The sequence below is a fragment of the Eumetopias jubatus genome, unplaced genomic scaffold, assembly GCF_037043125.1.
Source record: "Eumetopias jubatus isolate StellerSeaLion01/CBP00866 unplaced genomic scaffold, mEumJub1_p1.0 scaffold_11, whole genome shotgun sequence".
Lineage (NCBI taxonomy): Eukaryota > Metazoa > Chordata > Mammalia > Carnivora > Otariidae > Eumetopias > Eumetopias jubatus.
The window spans coordinates 109,722,486-109,742,816 of record NW_028274817.1 but is presented as its reverse complement, the minus strand read 5'-3'; the positions used below and the strand labels follow the sequence as shown (position 1 = coordinate 109,742,816).

The following is a 20,331-nucleotide window of genomic DNA, read 5'->3' as shown; positions in this document are numbered from 1 at the left end:
GTATTTCCTTAGATTTAAAAAATAATGATAATAGGGGTGCCTGGGTGCCTCAGTCATTTAAGCATATGACTCTTGGTTTCAGCTCAGGTCATGATCTCAGGGTCCTTGGATCGAGCCCTGCTTCAGGCTCCACGTTCAGCCGGGAGTCTGCTTCTCCCTTTCCCTCTTCCCCTCCCCCTACTCTCGCTTGCTCACTCTATCTCTCTCAAATAAATAAATCTCTAAATAAATAATGACCAAAGATACATGATTCTTTTGAAGTATATTACAAAAAAGCCCTAAAGTACAAAAATGTTCATGTTTCATGCTTTCTAGAAATGACAGTAATTAACATGTTAGCACTTATGTGATGCCTTAAAATGTAATGAGTAAGTCCTTTAGGCTTACAGTGCTCAACTTACTTCTTAGTCACAAATACCCTTATCTTGTATATGAGCTTAGCCACCATTCTCTCCTATTAACTCCCCAGATTACCTGTTTATTCCAAGAAGTTTAGAGTTAAGATTGTAAGAGTATAGCTAGGATTTTGAGAAACATGATTCAGTTCTTATTATGTGCTTTTGGTTAAATATGTATATACTTGTCCTATTGTCTTAGTACATTCATATTTTAAAGTTTGATATATAAAACAAAAATATTTAGGGAAGCTCTGCTATTGAACACAGTGACAAAGAAACACACATGTAAAGAAAAATACCTGAAAATATCCCAACTGTGGACATTAAAATACACTTTTTTAGCCAAGGTTCTCATTTTATATCATAGACCCACTAGTTGTTGCTAAGAGTAAGTTAAAAGAAGAACAATTATTTACCCTAAACTATCAGACCAGTATAATATGGATAGACAACAGATGGCCTTCTAGAAATTAGTCAGTAATACCTGTGAGCTTTTATACATGCCAGGCATTGTGCTAAGCCTTTCAAAGGCATTGACCCATTTAATCCTCACAACAACCCGTGAAATCAGTCCTAATAGAATCCTTATTTTACTGATGGATTAAATAACCTACCCAACTAGTAAGTAGTAGAGCTGAGATATTTGTGGGACTCTACCAGTGGTACTAGCTAGCTAAATGTGATGAAAGTAATTTGCTAAATTGTAGAGAAATAATTTCCAGAAATTGTATTACTCCTTCCAAATTTAAGCATTTGATTTCAAGCAAGCAGAAGTAGGTCTGATTTTGTATGTTCTTGTGTATGTTGTTCTGTATTTATTGGCATTAGAGTAAGTATGTTTTTACGTGGACATGGCCCTTACAGACCTTAGGAAAAGGTAGCTAAATTGAGGGGTAAAATTAGCAACAATGTGTTACGTCCTTTTTAAATCTGAGAACATAAAATAGGTTTTACTTTCCTAAAAAGATAGATGAGACTAACTTCTGGAAACACAGAGCGGGGGAAACAGCCTAGGTCAGTGTTTACTAGCACTGGCTGTTAGTAGCACCAAGCCCTACTTGGTAACCCTGTCTTTTATCTAATTACTCTAGTGTGAGCTTGGGGATGTTGGCGTCAATTTTCTCCTTTGTTAAATGAAGATGATAATACCTGTCTCATAGACTTTTTGTGAGAATTTCATGACAGCGCATTGTAAATCGCCTGGAAAGTGCCCAGTATGTGCTATAGGTATTGATTTTCATCATTGTCGCTGTTGCACAGAAACTTCAGTGTTGCTAAGAGAATACATATGAAGTATTCTCACCTCACAGAAAAAAGGTAACTCTGTGAGGTGATGGATGGTTAAAATAGCTTGATTGTGGTCATTTCATAATTCTCTATATATCAAATCATCACGTTGTACACCTTAAATAGATACAATTTTTATTTATACCTCAATACAGCTGGGGGAAAAACCAAAAGAACTTGAAGATCTCAGTGCATAAATAATAATAATATCAGCCATTTTAAATTCTTTGAAGAATTAGACAAGGTGAATAAACAGTTTTTAAAAAAGTAACTTTAATGTGAAAACGAGAAGAGGGGTAAAGAGGACGGCATTAAATCACTTTAACTAGTTGGTCTCATCTGCTCATGCTTCAGAGGTAAAGGGTCGAATTTGATGAGATCAGTTGCTTGGCAACTTTTCCCCATTAGCTTTCCCTTTTGCGGTTCACAGACTGTTTGCCCTTGCTATTCCATCATACCACATTTCTATGCCTAGAAACCTGGTAAAAGTAGACACAGTTGGCTGAGTCACTTTGTGGCTGTTGAGTCGTCATATTTTATAAGAATAGGAGGAACACATATTTTTTTACAGTAATATCACATAATAGTATTGGTTTGAAGGAATCCAGACTTGTCTGATTTATTGAGATTCTAGGACCTCACAAAAAACACATGAATGAGTGCAGAGTTGTTATTTTAAAAATGTTCCTCCTCAATGTTATTTGTACATATCTTGCACTGAGGAAGATTAATTTCTATAACATTGTACCTGAACATTTTCCACTCGAGTACTTGGGACAAGAGAAAACTACCATGTCCCATATCCACATGAATAGCAAATGGCTTGAAATGACTTAAACCAGCATGGTGAAGAACTTATGGGCAGTGACACTTTGAACTGTTCTATTGGTGTGAGGAGAGGAAATTATCCATAGGTTCCAGGGTCATCTTTGTCTTACAATATCATTCTACCTTTTTGCCAGTTAAATTATAATTAATAGCACTGTTTAAAACATTTCTTAAAGGATCACGTATACACAATACATTCATACTTCTTTATTTCTGAATATAAGCCTTCTCTCTTTCCTGTGATTTTTAAATGTAAATTGTCTTCCTAATCAGGTAAAAATTCAGCTGTCATTCATCAGCTATGCTACAAAGAAAAGAAATCGGGATTCTAACCACAGGAAATGTCTTTGTTCAAGGAAAATGTACCACTTCCAAAGTAGAACTAACCATAGAAATAGAAATTAGTGAATCAAAAATGTAGAAATATGAGATGTATACTGTACCCATAGGAATTCTTTTTCCTTTGGACTTACTTAATACAGTTCATAAAGACTGCATGTTGATTGGCTTCACAAAATAATTTTGAACATCAAGCTGATAGTGATAAGGGACCATGTAATGGATTGAAAAGTAGTTCAGCAATATTTTGAGAGAAATAGAAACTTGTCTGTTCCTAATGTAAATACCAGAGTAATCAGCAAGAGGAGGCACTCTTCCCTAATTTGTGCAATTTTACTGATAGAAATAGCAGAGCATGAGTTTTGAGCTCAGATCTGAATTTGGTGTCACAGGTTGGCCTTTAATTTAATAACTGATTGACCTTGAAATTGAGCCTTTGTATGTTTTTGTTTCCTTACCTGTAAAATGGGATGGCAGGATTACTCATGGTGTTTTTATGAGGGTTAAATGAGATAATGTATGTCTAGTACTTAGTACTATTTTTGCCGCATGGAAAGTGCTCAGGAAATAGTGCCTAAATGGCGTAGGGAATTACTCCTGCTCATAAATGAAAATGTTCCAAAGATTGTCAAGTGCCTAGAGATCAAATTAACACTTCATCCTCTCCCTGTGGAGGGATTTAATAAAGGACAAAAGGGCTGGAAATATTCCCTTGCTTTGATCCCTTTACCTACCCACTAACCAGCCATTTAAATCATAACAATTAAAAGAAATATGAATAGTGTTGGTCTGTTTCTGTTGGTTTGGTTTTGAAAAGTAGAAGGAAGAGCATTCAAATAGGTAATAACACTAAAAACTACCCTGATCCAAATCTTCTTTTTAAGTTCCATTATGGAAACCACTAGGTCATACTCTGGACAGAAGGGTCTAAGTAAAACCTCACAGCATCAGAATTCTGAAAACAGTTCAGACCCCACACCTTTTTTAAGTTTAATTGCTAGGGGTGGGGGAAGGAGAGCAAAAATAATATGTAGAATAAATAAAATAGTTGGAGACTCTCAAAAAATGAAACCAGGAAAGAAAACAATCAGCTTGAACAAATTAAAGGGCTAGGTAATGGATAAAATAATAAGATTAAGAAAAAGGAACTCTTAACCAAGTTCCAGAGTATCAATATGTGGGTAGTATGGAAAGATTAGCAAACCAAGTCAACAAAACTGATGCAACTGTCAGGAAAAAAGTAACTCTTCAAATGAATTCATCAACACAAAGATATGAACTAGGTGAAATAGTCCTTCCCTTAAAGACAATATGGGAAGCCAAGAATAGAAACAGTCTAACTCAGTGATTCTCAACTGGGGTCAGTATTGCCCTCCAGGGCACATTTGCAATTTGGGGGGACATTTGTAGTTGTCATAACGAGTACAATGTCATTACAGGTGGAAATGCTACTGGCATGTAGTGGATAGAGGCCCGGGATGCTAGTACACATCCTACAAAGACCAGGACAGCTCCCAGCAATAAAAAATGATCAAGTCCACAATGTCAAGAGTGCTGCTATAGAGAAACCCTTAGCTAACGTAAGAAGAATCAAATGCAGACAGATTTAATACAGAAGCAGATATTTATGACTAGAAAATCAAGGAGCCCTTGTATGACACAGGGCCAGTTGCCTTTTTTTTTTTTTTTTTTAGTTCAAAGAATCTGTGAAATTATTGCCCTGGAAAGAGACTTACATTTACTCACAATTAACATAGTCTCTGGACAGAAGTAATATAATGTTGTGAGTGTCTGGAATGACCTACCCTGCTCTACAATAGAAAACCCAATCGTGACATTCCCTGGAGCAGGAGGGGACCCATTGTCCCTAGTTGAAATCAAAATGCATTTTCCCCTATGGGAAAAAAATGTAATCAATGGCAGCTAGGTAAAATTTAAAAGAGTGGTTACTGTTAGCTTTCACATCACAACGTGGATTAAGGATCCATCATTTTCCCAAATATGTTCTTCAGGTCTCTAGTTCTAAAAGAGAATGTTTGTAAAACAAAGAGGCTATCTGGTTAAATATGATTCGGAAGCTCTGAATATTTTATCCCCTTCTTGGCGATTAATAAGTGCATGTTCGCAGACTAAAGGCTTTGAAGGTCTTCTTGAATTTGGGTTAGCTTATTGTTTCCCATATTTGTACATTGAGGCTTTTTTGGTTTTGGTCACAAAATACTTATTAAGCTCCCAATGGAAGGTTTGACAGAATATATTTTGGAAAATGCTAAAATAGACTTTTGTAGCTCCTCTTAAAGACCAATATACCAATGATAAAAATTTCTTTGTGTTTTAAGTTCCAAACATCTGACTTAATAGATCTGGAAAGGCCTCTATTCTTTTTGAGGGGGTCGGAGGGGCAGGGAGAGAGAGAATCTGAAGCCGGCTCCACGCCCAGCACAGAGACTGACATGGAGGCTCAATCTCACAACCCTGAGATCATGACCTGAGCTGAAATCAAGAGCCGGGTGTTTAACTGATTGAGTTACCCAGGTGCCCCTGGAAAAGCCTCTATTCTTAAGTCAAAGCCTATCCCAGCAGACAGTGTGTTGATTGTCATCTTCAGTTTTATCTTGCAGAAAAGCCATTTTCTAGAGTAAATCTTATTTGTGATAAAAGTCCAAACTCAAGTAATAAATACTAACTGGAGAGATCAGTGCATGGCATTTTATCTTCCAGGCTCCTTGTAGAATTACTGGTTTCACTGCGAAACAGTTTGCCGGACATCATGGAAGAAATAGATCCCTGGCGCGGGAGAGAGGGAAGGGGGTAGAAAATGTCAAGTGTTATATTGAAACTTGTTAAAGAAGAGATAACCAAAAATTGTACACTGATTACCTTAAAGACTGGAGACATTAGAGCAAATAATTAAGGCAATATACAAGCATTTAAAAGTTTACATATGATAACCTAGCATTGTTTTATAAGTCTCTAACCTTACAAGTTGAGACATCATGTCAAAGCAATGTATTTTCCATCTTTGTTAAGGTGATGGACAGCAAATACAAAGCAAATCCACAATTTATGTTCTAATCCTCCATTAGTTCTTCACATAGTTTTTAAGAAAGAGTTGCATATTGGCGGGAAGGATACTTAAACCAAAGCAGTAATCATACATGTCATTGAATTATTTTTGAAGATAAAAGAATTGGATTTCTGTGTAATGTGGTGTTCTTGAGTTCATCACCAAGGCAATGTGATATAGCACAGAGAGCACTGGGATAGGGGTTGACAGTATATTCGTGGGCTGACTCCAACACTGACTACTGGTGAAATCCTGAGGAATTAACTTTGGTGTGTCTAAGTTTTCATTTCTCCCTTCCTTGCCAGCTTTACTGACTAATGTAATCCCGAACAGAAAATTATGTGAAAGGAATTATAAAGTTATTACAAGATGTCAGTCTGTTTATTTCAGTCTTAATCATTGTCTTTTTCACTCTTCATGAGAAAAGGGGACTCTCTTCCATATGTTGATAAGATTTTCAAGACACTGCTTTACTAAGATTTTTGTAAAATAGAGTGACTGATGTTATACTGTATGTTAACTAACTGGAATTTAAACAAAAACTTGAAACTACAAAAAAAATAAAATAAAAACACAGGGCTTTAATTTGTGGTTGTTTAACTTGAAAATTGGATGTTTTTAACCAAGTAACATTTATATACTCATGTCATCTTTCTTGTCCACGACTGTATTAATGCTGAGCACAGCATGGGGCAATGGTATTTTAGCATAGCTCATTTTTTTTTACCCACCAGAGCCTTCAGAGGAGGACCCAGAAGTCTTTTGCCACTTAAACAGTATTCAAACTGTCTGAATCTTTCCTAGTCCTCACACCCCTCTAATGCAGAAGTGACTCTATGCACAGTGGCAAACATTTCAACTTAGAAAAACCTGTCTTTCAAAACTCCAGTGTGTACTGCATAGTTGTTCTCTTGGTAGAATGTTTACAAAAGGTAATCTGGTTCAAAATATAATTAGCCTTGAAATCAAGTGTTAAAAGTCCCGTATAATTTTTGATACAGTTCAAAATTTTCTCCTTCAGTAACTTTTATGTTACTTCCGTTTAAAGTCTAGATCACTTTTAGAAAACAATAGGAAAATTTAAAAACAAGATGTAGCTTATTCTTTGAGGTTTTAATTGTTTTTGTTCTCCATTAATGAAACTGAAAAGATTTCAAGTTAATAATAATTGGGTTTGTATTTGATTTAGATTATTATAAGGCTTTAAAGCCAATACTTAAATAATCATCACATTGCAATGTTTACAATCCAACTTTTTCCCACGCTCTTTTATCCAAAAATGAAATTCAAAAAATATGGCCCTAAAGATCAAAGTGCCTGTTTTTACTTATTTTATTAGATCCAGATATGTTGCCTTTATTCTTAAAAAATTACTGGCTTTCCATTCATTTCCATTTTATTCCTCTTTAAATGTGTTATTGTCTACCTTAAATTACCTCGGGATGTTTTCCTAGATATGCAGTCAACCATCTGAAAGTAATTTTTCTGTCTGGTATGTGGGGAGTTTGATGGGTATATGTGGCATGCTTGTAGCTTAACATTCCTTACTACACTCATTTTCATCAAAATATTGGCTAAAATATTCAGAACAGATGTGTATATGTGTGTGTATATGTATATATTTTTTTCTCCTTAGACTCTAGAGAAAGCTTTTTCTGTGAGCGTTAAAGGGTACGTCAGATTTCTCTGCAGTCTTTTTTTCAACTCTTTGGCAACTGTAAGAGAGAAGATCGCTTCTCAGGTTCTGCTTATCACCCTGAAATTTAATGATTTTAGCATGTCTGAGGAGAGTTAAAAAGGGGGGATAAATACAATTGAAAAAGGCAGCAATTCAACGGTATTTCAACAGACATCATGGGTAGCCTAATATAGGAATGTTTCTACATATCAGAAGGCATATCCTAGTTCTTTTATTTTATTTTATTTATTTATTTGAGAGAGCATGTGCATGGGGGGGAGGGGGAGTGGGAGAAGGAGGAGCAGACTCCCCGCGGAGCAGGGAGCCCGAGGCGGGGCTCGATCCCAGGACCCCGAGATCACAACCTGAGCCGAAGGCAGATGCTCAACCGACTGAGCCACCCAGGCGCCCCTGGACTCCTAGTTCTGACGTATTACAAAACTGCTCTCTAAGGCTTGATTTGTTAGAAATGAAGGAGGTTGGTCAGGTTGACAACCTACATTAGAAGGAAGGGAGGGAGGGAGGGGAAGGGAAGGAAAAAGGAGGGGGAGGGGAATGGAAAGTTGACAGGAAGGAAGGAGAAGGAAACTATGAAAATAAAAATTAATGGTATAGCTTGGACACTTCTCAGTCCAGTGTGTGAGGAAGGTCCCCTGTTTACTTTCTTAACAAGTAATTAGTCGCTAAGTATTGAACAGTTACTGTGTTTAAGGCGCTGTGCTATGTGCTGGAGATACCACAGTAAACTACAGAGAAATTTCCCCTGTGAAATTTACATTCTAGAAGAGGGGCAGAATTCAAGCAACTAATTTAATAAATACTTGTTTGACTATAAATGGCATGCTATGAAGAAAAACTACAACAGAAAATGATAACAAATACAGAGAAACCCAACCTAGAATAAGAGGTCAAGGAGAGCGTCCCTGAAGAAATGACATTTTCACTTAGCTCTCAAGGGTGTGTGTGAATTTAGCAAGAGAAGAGGAGAGGAAAATCAGAGGACAGAGTCCTGGGTACCAGATGAAGAAAATGTTTCAAAGAAGGGAGCAATCCTCTGCATCAAATGCTACAGATAGGTCAGAAAAGTCAAAGGTTCTAAGAATTGTCTATTGGATTTAGTAACATGAAGGTGCTAGTGAACTTGACAATAGCAGTTTTGGTATAGTTTTGGGGGCAAGAGCTTAATCAGAGAAGGTTCAAGAAAGAGCGAGGAGGAGATGCCACATAAAAGTGGGATCCTACACTATTTGTCTTTCTGTGTCTGGCTTATTTCATTCAGCATAATGTCCTTCAGATTCATCCATGCTATCACAAATTTAGGATTTCCATCTTTTTATGGCTGAATAATACTCTGTTGTATACATATACCACATTTTCTTTATTCACTCATCCATTAATGGACGCTTAGATTGTTTCCATGTCTTAGCTATTATGAATAATGCTACAATGAATATGGGAGTGCATATATCTCTTTGAGATACTAATTTCATTTTCTTTGGATATATACCCAAAAGTAGGGTTGCTGGATCATATGGTAGCTCTGTGGTTTTGTTTTTGTTCTTGTTTTGAGGAACCTCAACACTGTTTTCTATTTTATACTTGAAATTTGAGTGTAGATCTCAAGTGTTTTCACCACACATATCCACACATACAGATGGTAATCATGTGAGGTGAAGGATGTGTTAATTGGATTGTGGTCATCACTTCACAATGTATATGTACATTAAATCATCACATTGCACACCTTAAAAAATCATGTTGTACAGCCTTAATATATAACATTTTTATTTGTCGATCATGCCTCAATAAATCTAGAAAAAAAGGAGAGGAATTAGAGAATGAGAACATAAACAAGTTTTATATTCTAGGAGTTTTTCTGTAAAGGGGAGCAGAGAAATGAGGTGGTAGTTGAGTGGTACTTTGTTGGTGAAGACAGGTGGTGGTTTTGTTTTTTAAAGATTGGAGAAATTGCGGCATGTTTATTTGCTAATTGGAATCATTGGGTAGAAAGGGAAAAATTGATGCTGCAGGAGAAAGAAGCAAGCATTGCACAAGAGATACTTTTGAGTAAGTAAGAGGGACTAGAATCCAGTGAAGGGCCTAGTAATTTGGAATATCCCTAATGTCTAGCATCCTTCCATTTCAAGCATTCAAAAAATTTTAATCAATACCTGCTCTGGGTCAGTATCTTTGCCAGGAGCACTCATAACAAAGATACCTAAGACCTAGTTTCTGCCAAAAAGTAGAAAAACCTTTAACAGAGAGATATAATACGGTATAATAATATATAAGAATACATATATACCAAAAGCACTATGAAAGAGCCCAGGAGAGTGAGCAGTTAGCTCTGCCAAAGGGCATTGTAGCATTTGCAAAAGCACCAAATATGCTTTATTATCTAAGGGAAATGTCAATTTATTTTCAAGTAAGTTTATATAGTAATATTTTATTTTATTTTATTATGTTAATCACCATACATTAGTTTTTGATGTAGTGTTCCATGATTCATTATTTGCATATAACACCCAGTGCTCCATTCAGTACGTGCCCTCTTTAATACCCATCACCAGGCTAACCCATCCCCCCACCCCCCTCCGCTCTAGAACCCTCAGTTTGTTTCCTGGAGTCCATAGTCTCTCATGGTTCGTCTCCCCCTCCGATTTCCCCTCCTTCATTTTTCCCTTCCTACTATCTTATTTTTTTTAAACATATAACGTATTATTTGTTTCAGAGGTACAGGTCTGTGATTCAACAGTCTTACACAATTCACAGCGCTCACCATAGCACATACCCTCCCCAATGTCTATCACCCAGCCACCCCCATCCCTCCCACCCCCACCCCTCCAGCAACCCTCAGTTTGTTTCCTGAGATTAAGAATTCCTCATATCAGTGAGATCATATGATATAGTAATATTAAAACATAGCAATTTCATTTTAAAACAAGTACTTTAGATCATTATAAAGTACTCCGTCATTGTCAGTATTCTTTTTTTAAAAGATTTTATTTATTTATTTTTATGTATTTGAGAGAGAGAGAGAGAGAGAGCACAAGTGGGGGAAGGAGTAGAGGGGGAAAGAATCTCAAGCAGACTCCACGCTGAGCATGGAGCCTGGTGCTGGGGCTCGATCTCATGACCCCAAGACCATGACCTGAGCTGAAACCAAGAGTTGGACACTTAACTGACTGAGCCACTCAGGCACCCCTCATTGTCAGTATTCTTAAAATTATATTTAGTGTTCTATTTGTGTTTAATTACAGCTAAATATAGTTCATAATTTAAAAAACTATTTGCCATCAACTTCAGAATAAAATTCAGACAAAATCCAAAAATAATTATCTTTCAACTCTACATTTATTAGAATACAGTAAGAAATACAGTGCACAATTCCTGCCTGTATGGAAATCCAAGTTAGAAAGCTCCAGATGGGGCGCCTGGGTGGCTCAGTTGGTTAGACGACTGCCTTCGGCTCAGGTCATGATCCTGGAGTCCGGGGATCGAGTCCCGCATCGGGGTCCCTGCTCAGCAGGGAGTCTGCTTCTCCCTCTGACCCTCCTCCTTCTTCCCTCTCATGCTTTCTATCTCTCATTCTCTCTCGCTCTCAAATAAATAAATAAAATCTTTAAAAAAAAAAAAGAAAGCTCCAGATGTACAAACAGATATGAACAGCCAAGTAACAAAATAGTTTAACTGTGAGACCCTAGCACAGAGATATCATAAGGTTTATGACAGGGTATCACATGTACTCTACAATTAATAAATGTTTTATGCTTGGAGGAATAAAAAAATTAAGAGGAAGTGGTCAGCAAAATTTTTAATAGGGCTCTTAACTTTATTTTTTACTGTATTCTTCACTGCTATTATTAATTTTCATCATGAATTAGTAAATACAAGTGTCACTACCTAAAGAGATGTCTTAAAATTTTTCAGATTATTTTTCAGAGATTTATTATTAGTACATGTACATTTCCATAAGGAGTGAGTCAAATGTGTTTAATAAGCCTTTAAAAGTCATTACAAACGTAAAAATACTTTGCATATATTAATAATAGCGTACATTTGACTTAAATCTAAAATAATGCTTATAGTACTCTTTTTTTTTTGACTAGTAGTACTGTAGCAACAAACCATAAATTTCTTTTTCCATTTGAACTTTGCTGTTTTGTGAAATTACAATACTGCTCTACCCGTGCAGTGGCAAACATTTCCATGCTGCAATCAAGGATCTCTGTATTTGGAATTAGAAATAATCTAAGCCATTCTCCGTTTTTTCAGTTTGCCAAGGACTGCTGTTTATATGAGCGTTTCTTGATTCTCTTTTATTAAATCTGTTTCAATATTTCAGCACAATAAAAACGTTTATAAAAGGAGTAATACTTACAAGCAACATTATTTCTTATAACTGAAAAATAATACTTTTAAAAATAGGTATTTTTACTTGCATTGCTAAATTCAGAGCTTTATAACTAGTAAAAAGCAAAAGCCTGATGTCCTCCAAAAGTAAATTTTAATTAAGATTTTTATCTCAGGTTTTTGTTTAATTCACTACCTTTTTCTCAATTGTATGTTAGCAATATACAGTATACTCTACTAAAAAATCACCAGTGTTTAATCTTCTGCAAATTTTTTCCTATAGTTAGTAATATAACCAGGCATATCAAAAGCTTACTTACATGCCTCAATGACTTAGCTCCTTGAGAATCTCAGAGAAGATGACCTGAAATACAACGAATACAGTTATTTATTTCATATTCTATGCATGAAGTATGTTTCTTCTTGGCTTTGTGCATATATATTTGACTCCAAACAACCAATCAATTCTTTAAAAAGTATCAAACTACTTTACATATACATATAATAACATATAGAGCAAGTAAAACAACTGCTTATTAATTGGATTGTTCACTTTCCAAAAGATTTTCTTGGTGACATGTAGAAACAGTGTTAGGGCTGTTACTTGCTTCAGTTTCAGTGCACACATGCTGAAAGGGACTTTACTTGAAAAACCAGATTCTAAAGAAATAAGTTGTAGGAGTTTTGAAAACAAAGAATTCAGAACATTGAAAATCTGGAGGATTGATTCTGCCAAGCAGTTGAATAGACATGACAAAACTAGACCTTTCCTAAAAGCTTTACCCAACCCTGGGAGGGCAGGGATATATTGACCTGCATCAGCTCTCCCAAAGCTCTCCCTTGTAAAAGTTCAGAGATCCACTCCATGAGAATTTTGGAATCTTAGGTGATTGTTTTTAAAGTTGTTTGCACACCTTGAAAGAAAGCCACTTTTAAATAAACACTGCAATTTTTTGGCTCATTAATAATTTTATCATATCCAGTTCATTCTCAGACTTTCAAAGAGCTTAGCAAAATATACCAGGTAAACGCTATCATTGTACATAATATAAATCCATAAGGTTACATTTTCCTTAGGAACAGAATTAGAAGTCTCCTAACAGAATCTTTTTTTAAATACATGGACCAATCATAGTAATTGATCATGAAATTTAGTTGGGCAAGGAAGGAAATGAAGAGGATATACAGTGACTGACCTAGAGGTGTTGGAAGGTGGGAAGATCAGTAGATTAAGGAGGAGGATATTTGGACGTGGAATGCTGTAGGGATGGCACTAGAAATACAGAAGATGGTAGTTGAAAAGTGGGATACTAGAAGGGATTACAGCCTTTGCAGTTGACAGGTTAAGCATATGACCACAGGAGTGGGTGGAGGAGAGAACCTCAAGAAACTGCGAGACCAGAATATTGGAGGGTGAATATTGAAGTCACCAAGAATTACGGCGTTTTTAAAGTGGTGTTTAAGTGCCTGGGTTTCAACCCTGGTACTACACATGTCCCAACTCTGTGTCCTTGGGCCAGTTACATAACCTGTCTCAGTTTCTTCATCTAGTAAAACAAGAGTAATGATAGTATATTTCTCATAACTATGAGGATTAAACAATTTAATACTTATAAAACCCTTAGACAGTTTTTGGCATATGGTAAATGATATGTAAGTGTTTAGTAGTATTATCACAGGCATCATAATCATCATTATTAGGATCCAGTCCCGTGTGAGTCTTGGCCTTTCATTCAATTAAAATTTATTAAGCAGTTATTGTATGCCAGGCATTGTGCTAGGTATCCTTTTTAAACCTTTGTATGATTTTCTATGGCTCTTTTGTGCTTCAAGAATTTCAAGTTGATTGAAAATAATGCACTGCCGCCTCACCAAAAAGTTATCCTTGAAGTCTATGCCATGAGTTCTGCTTGCTAAAGTAAAATGCTATTTAGTAAGAATACAAACAGAGGGAAACAGGACAGGCCAAAGCAGTGATTACTTGGATCTGGAAACTAGACTTGTTCACAATAGCAAAAAGGATGCTTGGGAGGGCAGACCCAGTTATAGGCCATAAACGGAAATCTAGCCATATTGCTGAAGCATGGTGGTATATTCAAAACGTATTGTGACATGAGTTAAGACACAGTGAAGATGGGAAGTTAGCATTGTAGCGTTCCAACATGCCACAGTGGGTTAATGTCCTTGCAGGCAGGTTAAACACAAGGGGCTACTATCTTGGAGACTGACTATCAAGATGGAGACACTTGGGCATTGGGGAATAAGGCAGAGATCCAGTGACTGAAGAGAAAGTGAAATCCCTAAAATAGTGATACTCTTTGTAAAGGACCATACCCTTAAAATCTGGGGCTCCTGAGAGAGCAAACCTAGGCTGTTCTTTATTATTTATAAAAGGATGCCTTAAGATTGCATTATCACCTGGCCAATTGCCACAGGCAGTTTCACCTTCTGGCTCAAAACACACATTTTTCATCTACACAAATGCCAACCATAATGTTGCATATGAGTGAGTGTGTTTTGCAGACTATAGCTAAAAATCAGTGTTAAGTATGAGCGGACATGGGGAAGAAAAACAATGTGATGTGAATTTTGTTCTCTGTGTTTAGGCAAGCTACGACCTATATCTATGCCAGTGGAATATAATTGGGTGGGGGACTATGAAGATCCAAATAAGATGAAGAGAGATAGTAGAAGAGGTAAGTGTTCTAGAATTTCAGTGTAGGCTGGGTTGTTGGAACAAAAAAGCAAATTTAAATGTTCTTTAAATAGGTTTTATGGCTTCAGTGGAAAACTTCATTCTCTTATTGATTTTATGATACACCCAAACCGACTCAGACCAACGTTTGACTATCTTGATATGTTATTAAATAGATATCTTCTCTGAATGTCTCCTAAGGGATTCAGGGTAGATAAGCACAGTATAAAAAAAATAAATCTCTGATTGTTATGTGAAGGTCACTATTTGGAAAACAACGTCAGAAGTGTGAAACTGCATAAAAGAATTAAGTTCAGTGAATAGGAAGAGTTTGTGATCAGTCCCCATTGGTCCGCAATGCAGCCTCACCACTTTTGTATATTAGTACAGTCTTAAAATGAGTATTGATGTACATGAATAAAGCTAATGGAAACTGGGCCAGTGACTCTAATGTGAAAACCATATAGAAATGGAAAAAAAAAAAAAACACTTTGCTTTTTTTTTCTTCTGTTTGCTGTTCAGGGTTATCTTCTTACTTGGGGGTGGGCTACACTTGAAGTATCTACCAAAAGTAAGTTTTTATGTTCACTTATCCTGCTATTGAGGTGAACAGTAAGGAGAGCCACTCAAAGTCTCACTACTAAATGGGATTCAACCAGCTGTGGATATGGTGGGCTACTTCCGCTTTCTGAAATATAGAGCTATAAAGTTGTAGATAAAAAATAAAACAAAGCAAAAACTATTCATAGGGCCTCAGTTCACTAAGCTTCCTTCATAATATATTTAACTCATTTGCCTGTTATTTCTAACCGATGTACAGAATTTACCACACAGGGATAAGCAAGCCTGAATATCTGCTTCATTAGTCTAGTTAACACTTATTTCATAGAGAGAACATTTCAGAAAATGTTGGTAAATACAGGAACATTGACAGATTCCCTTACATCTATGTATTCATTCCATTTTCCAAACTTTAGTTTCTAACTTCATTTGTGTTATAGAATTAATCAAGAAAAAAATAAAAAGAGAAACATATATGCTATTTCTGAGTTACTGTTTTGGGACTTCATATGATGATGATATCTTGGGGGGGGAATGCCTTATGAAGTTCTAAGTGTTGGCTATCAGTTTAAGCATAGATTCTATGAACTAAGTTTCCTGACTCTTGGTTCAAAATGTGGGCTTTAACTTCTCCAAGGATGCTAGTCTGTTATAGGTCAGTGTTTGTCATCGATTTTTAGCAGAATCCCCCTGGGGGAACTTGTTAAAAATTTTATGAGCCGCACACCCAGTGATTCTCATATAGTTGGTCCAGAGATAAAACTCAGAGAAATAATCTGTAGGCTATTTCTTATTGCCCTATGATCCCAAATGATTAAGATGCTCTATATTTTCACTACATAGGTATTTTATAAATTAAATCAAGTTACATTTCTGAAATGAAATCTAACAGCACAATCAGGAAAGAGTGGTAAATTTGGAATATTTGTGTATTTATATTAGTGTATTTATCTCTTTTTATATAGAAAACTCCCTACTCCGATATATGAGCAATGAAAAAATTGCTCAAGAAGAATACATGTTCCAGAGAAACAGCAAAAAAGACACAGGGAAGAAGTCTAAAAAGAAGAGTGATAAGAGTAATAGCCCGACTCACTATTCATTGCTACCTAGTTTGCAAATGGATGCACTGAGACAGGACATCATGGGCACGCCTGTGCCAGAGACCACACTATACCATGTGAGTAAAATTTCAAAGACTCTGTGCTATAGCTTCTATTGGGAGCCTGGCAGATGACTCTTTTAGGTAAAGGCCAGATTGCTTATCTTTATCCTATTGCCAGATTTTCACAAAAGATCGTAAGTTCAGAAATGTTTTTAAAAACCTTGATGGCTTATTGATTTGTTCTTCAGGTCATATATTCAACAAGTTCATATGTTGTAGCAGGTTCGATTTTTTTAATGAAATGATATGCTCAGAATTGATGGAGAATAATTAATTAGCTGATTGATAACCTATAATAATAAACAGTAAATAGATAGCTATAAAATTCAACATTAAAGATAGGATTTTTGGGGCGCCTGGGTGGCTCAGTCATTAAGCGTCTGTCTTCGGCTCAGGACATGATCCCAGGGTCCTGGGATCGAGCCCCGCATCGGGCTCCCTGCTCAGCCAGGAGCCTGCTTCTCCCTCTCCCACTCCCCCTGCTTGTGTTCCCTCTCTTGCTGTGTCTCTCTCTCTGCCAAATAAATAAATAAATAAAAAGATAGGATTTTTAATATGTTCATGAGCATTTCTTATGTGCTAGACTTGGAGCTTGGTGCTCAAGGTAAAAATGAGAACACATAGATAGCACATTATTATAGGGAAGGGGAAACTGGGCCAGTGACTCTAATGAAACAGGATCTTTTAATCTGTCAGTGCAGTAGAAGGTGTACCATCTAGGTATACAAGGTGTGAAAGATTTAATGGCTTCTACTTGAGTTACTTTTCTGAGCCTACTTTTAAATCATTTGCTTAGTTATTCCAAAGCTCTCTCATAAAACTAGAGTATAGAAAAATATTTTCATTTATTTGGGTAGAAGTAGGAGAGCAATAAGCACTTCTAGGTATTCATTCTCTATCCTCCCCAAGCCTCTTCCTCTCTAAGAGATAGTGCCCATGTCAAAACTTGCTCCCCTAAGTGACTGACAAATCAAATGATTTTATTTGCCACAGTTATTTGTAGTCAGTCTGAAATCAGTACTCTTAGCTGTATGAAGCGGGCCACTTTTGCTGTCGGTAGTCAGAAATTCTGTCTGAATACTGAGCTTCCTCTAGAATCTGGTGCTCCAGTCATAAGTAATGTTGTCCAAACAAAGACCTAAACATAAGAGACAGCTGGTCTGTTCGAGAGGGAGGTTGGTAGTGGGAAATGAGGCTGCAAAAGGAAGAAGAGGCCACTTCACCCAGAGCATGTAAACTATTAAAGAGTTTGGATTTATCCTAAGAGGAGAAGTAAGCCATTGAAGGCACATTTAAACGCTCAGCCTTTGCCATCCTGTCAAGCACATCTAGACAGCAGTAGACTGTATGAGGAAGGAAAATAGATGAATCTTGTGGATTTTGAGTTATTAATTTATGGAAGATAGTAAATGGTGAATCAAACTGGTAAGGAGGAATATCCTGAGGATTGAATATTACAGAGGAGTATAAATTGTTACCACTTTTCTGAAGGGCATGATTTAGTTTTATGTATCAAGAACCAAGTCTAGTAGCTTCACTTCTAGAAGATTATTCTAAGAAAGAAATCAGTCTACTTTTGCCTCCTACTTTTATTATGTGACCTGAGTCTGTAAGAAGGTATTTCCCAGATAGGTGATATTTATCCCAACTAACTTTTGACAGAGGAACAGCATACAGTAAGGAATATTGTTAGTTGTTGGGGCGGGGGAGAGTCCTCCCATGTAATACTGACCCACTAATCCCACAGTAGAAGGCTTGACACTTTCTAACTCTATTCTGTGACTTAAAAGGAGCTAAATAATTGTTAGCCCCCAAGTGCATGCCTAACCAATGTTCAAATGCCTATAGCCAATGCTCAAGAAGAGAAAACATTAGGGGGTTTTCACTAGGCTCTAAGTTCCCTTGAGGACCTTATAAACCTTGTGCTTATTTAGTACCTTCATGGTTATCAAGGGAGCTTGACCACATTTGTTGTCTTTCAAACATCACAACAACCACATTGGCAAATGACAAAACTCAAACTCAGAAAGGTTAAGTGATTTACCCAGAACTGTGTTGCAAAAAAGTGTGAGAGTAAGGACTAGAACCCAGATCACCCACTTTGAGTGGTCTTTGCACACTGTATGCATGGTAGGCATTCCTACCTATGCTTTAATGACTGCATGAATTTTGAAAAAGCTTGACTTTAAGAAACATGTGCCTTCATATGTTGATTTTAATAACATTTTCAGTATCTGGATTGACTTGTACCCAGATTTCTCTTTTGCTCTGTGTTACTATTTTTTATTAACTCCAGGAAAACATACAGATCTGCTGCTGTTATAAAGCACAAGTAGTTCTTTGGCATGATCTACTGCTGAGACTATGGAGTATTGTAGTTAAAATTGTCTGGACCTTGAAGACAAAACAACATATGCTTATATGATTGTTTCTTATACTTCGTAGGAATTCATGGTTTTTTAATCTGTTTATGCACACCTATTTAAAAATTAAAGGATTTTTCCTTACATTAAATTGTCCCGAAACACAAGATCAATATCAATATTTAATCACCTTCATGATGAACCACTAATCATTCTTACCAGTTATTCCTTTGGATAACACAGCCAATTTTAAGTGGAAGAAGACTCTGAAGATTGAGTCCTGAGTTTCATAGGCTGCTATTTCTCCTGTGATATACTAGCTCCCTATGGTCTGAGTTCACATTTAGACAAAATTTAGTTGAATTTAATAGCAGGATTATATTAACATTAAATACCCTTTAAACAATTTACAAAAAAAACTGTATTGCGTATGTGGCGGGGGAGGGGAAGGGAGGTTCCCCATAAACAGACCTAGATTATAATCCCCATTGGTCTATTTTGGAAAGCAGCCCAATAAAAATACACAAAGCAAAGCAAATACAGTTTGATTTCACTGTTTGACTCATTCCTCTTAGCAATTATAGCAGAAATGTATATATATTAATAAAGAAAATTGAGAAGTTTATGATATTATAAAATACAGTTTTTATTAATTCCATATATTTGTTATTCCAGTATGCATATTTTTCCTTAAATTGTTTAAAAGGAACTCACTCACTATGTTCTGACTACCCTGATCATCCACTGGTCTTTGCCATCTCTTTCCTTTGTTGACATGCTCTGCCTTGTCCTGAAACTGCTTTTACCCCTTCCCCCTTCACCCCCAGTGACTCCCGTCTAAACCTGAAATTACAGAAGGGCTTTGCCTAATCACTACCCTCTAAACTAAAAAAGCTTGTCCTATTAAAGTCTCTTAGCACCCTCTATATTTTCTTCAAAACCTTTTTTATGATTTGCAATTATATACTTATTTATGTGATTATCTGCTTAGCGTCTTTCTCCCTTGTACATAGTAGGGAGGGCATGTCCATGTTCATGACAAGAAAGGAAAGTTTTTCCATTTTGTTCACTATATTTCAACACCTAATATAAGCATAGTATCTTACAAATGCTCAGTAAACAGACAAATAAATGAGTGAGTGAGTGAATGTGACAGGAACTTCACTGTCCTTCTCAGGATCTCTCAGTTGATGTCCTCAGCATGCAAACAGCTACTTCAGGTCCTGCCCAGCACAAACAGGCCTTCAGTGGGAGTGTAACTGTGGTGGAAATTGCCAGGAACTTATTACCATAGTCTCAGTGTCCCATGTGCCTGGGGAAAGCCTTCGGACTCTAAATATCTTGTCGTGTTTACCTAGTCCATATTACTAAATTCTTCCTTGGTTTATCGATTAACATTCCATTTCACTCCAACAATTGGAACCCTGCCCTTACTGGCACCTCTGCCAGGGAGCATCTGTCTTGGTTTCTGCTACAGAAGACAGATCATGTGCAACCTCCCTCTGGCTACCCACCACATTTAAAAGAGTATTGGAAGCGCCTGGTAACTTACACTTACCATGTTGGGCTTCCAATCAAAGCAGGTCTAATCAGAGTC

The 20,331-nt window shown here is 36.6% G+C and overlaps 1 protein-coding gene across 4 annotated transcripts in view; it reads left to right on the top strand.

Annotated features, from left to right (window-relative positions):
- The window catches only part of CNKSR2 (connector enhancer of kinase suppressor of Ras 2), a 275,956-nt gene that overhangs the window by 179,339 nt on the left and 76,286 nt on the right, over positions 1–20,331 (top strand). For 2 of the 4 annotated variants that reach the window (XM_028122618.1, XM_028122616.1), the window contains 2 exons: positions 14,557–14,646; positions 16,172–16,386. In XM_028122618.1, the coding sequence (XP_027978419.1) occupies positions 14,557–14,646; positions 16,172–16,386 (305 nt within the window). The remainder of the gene's footprint in view (positions 1–14,556; positions 14,647–16,171; positions 16,387–20,331) is intronic. The other 2 variants (XM_028122619.1, XM_028122617.1) reach the window with 1 other exon arrangement.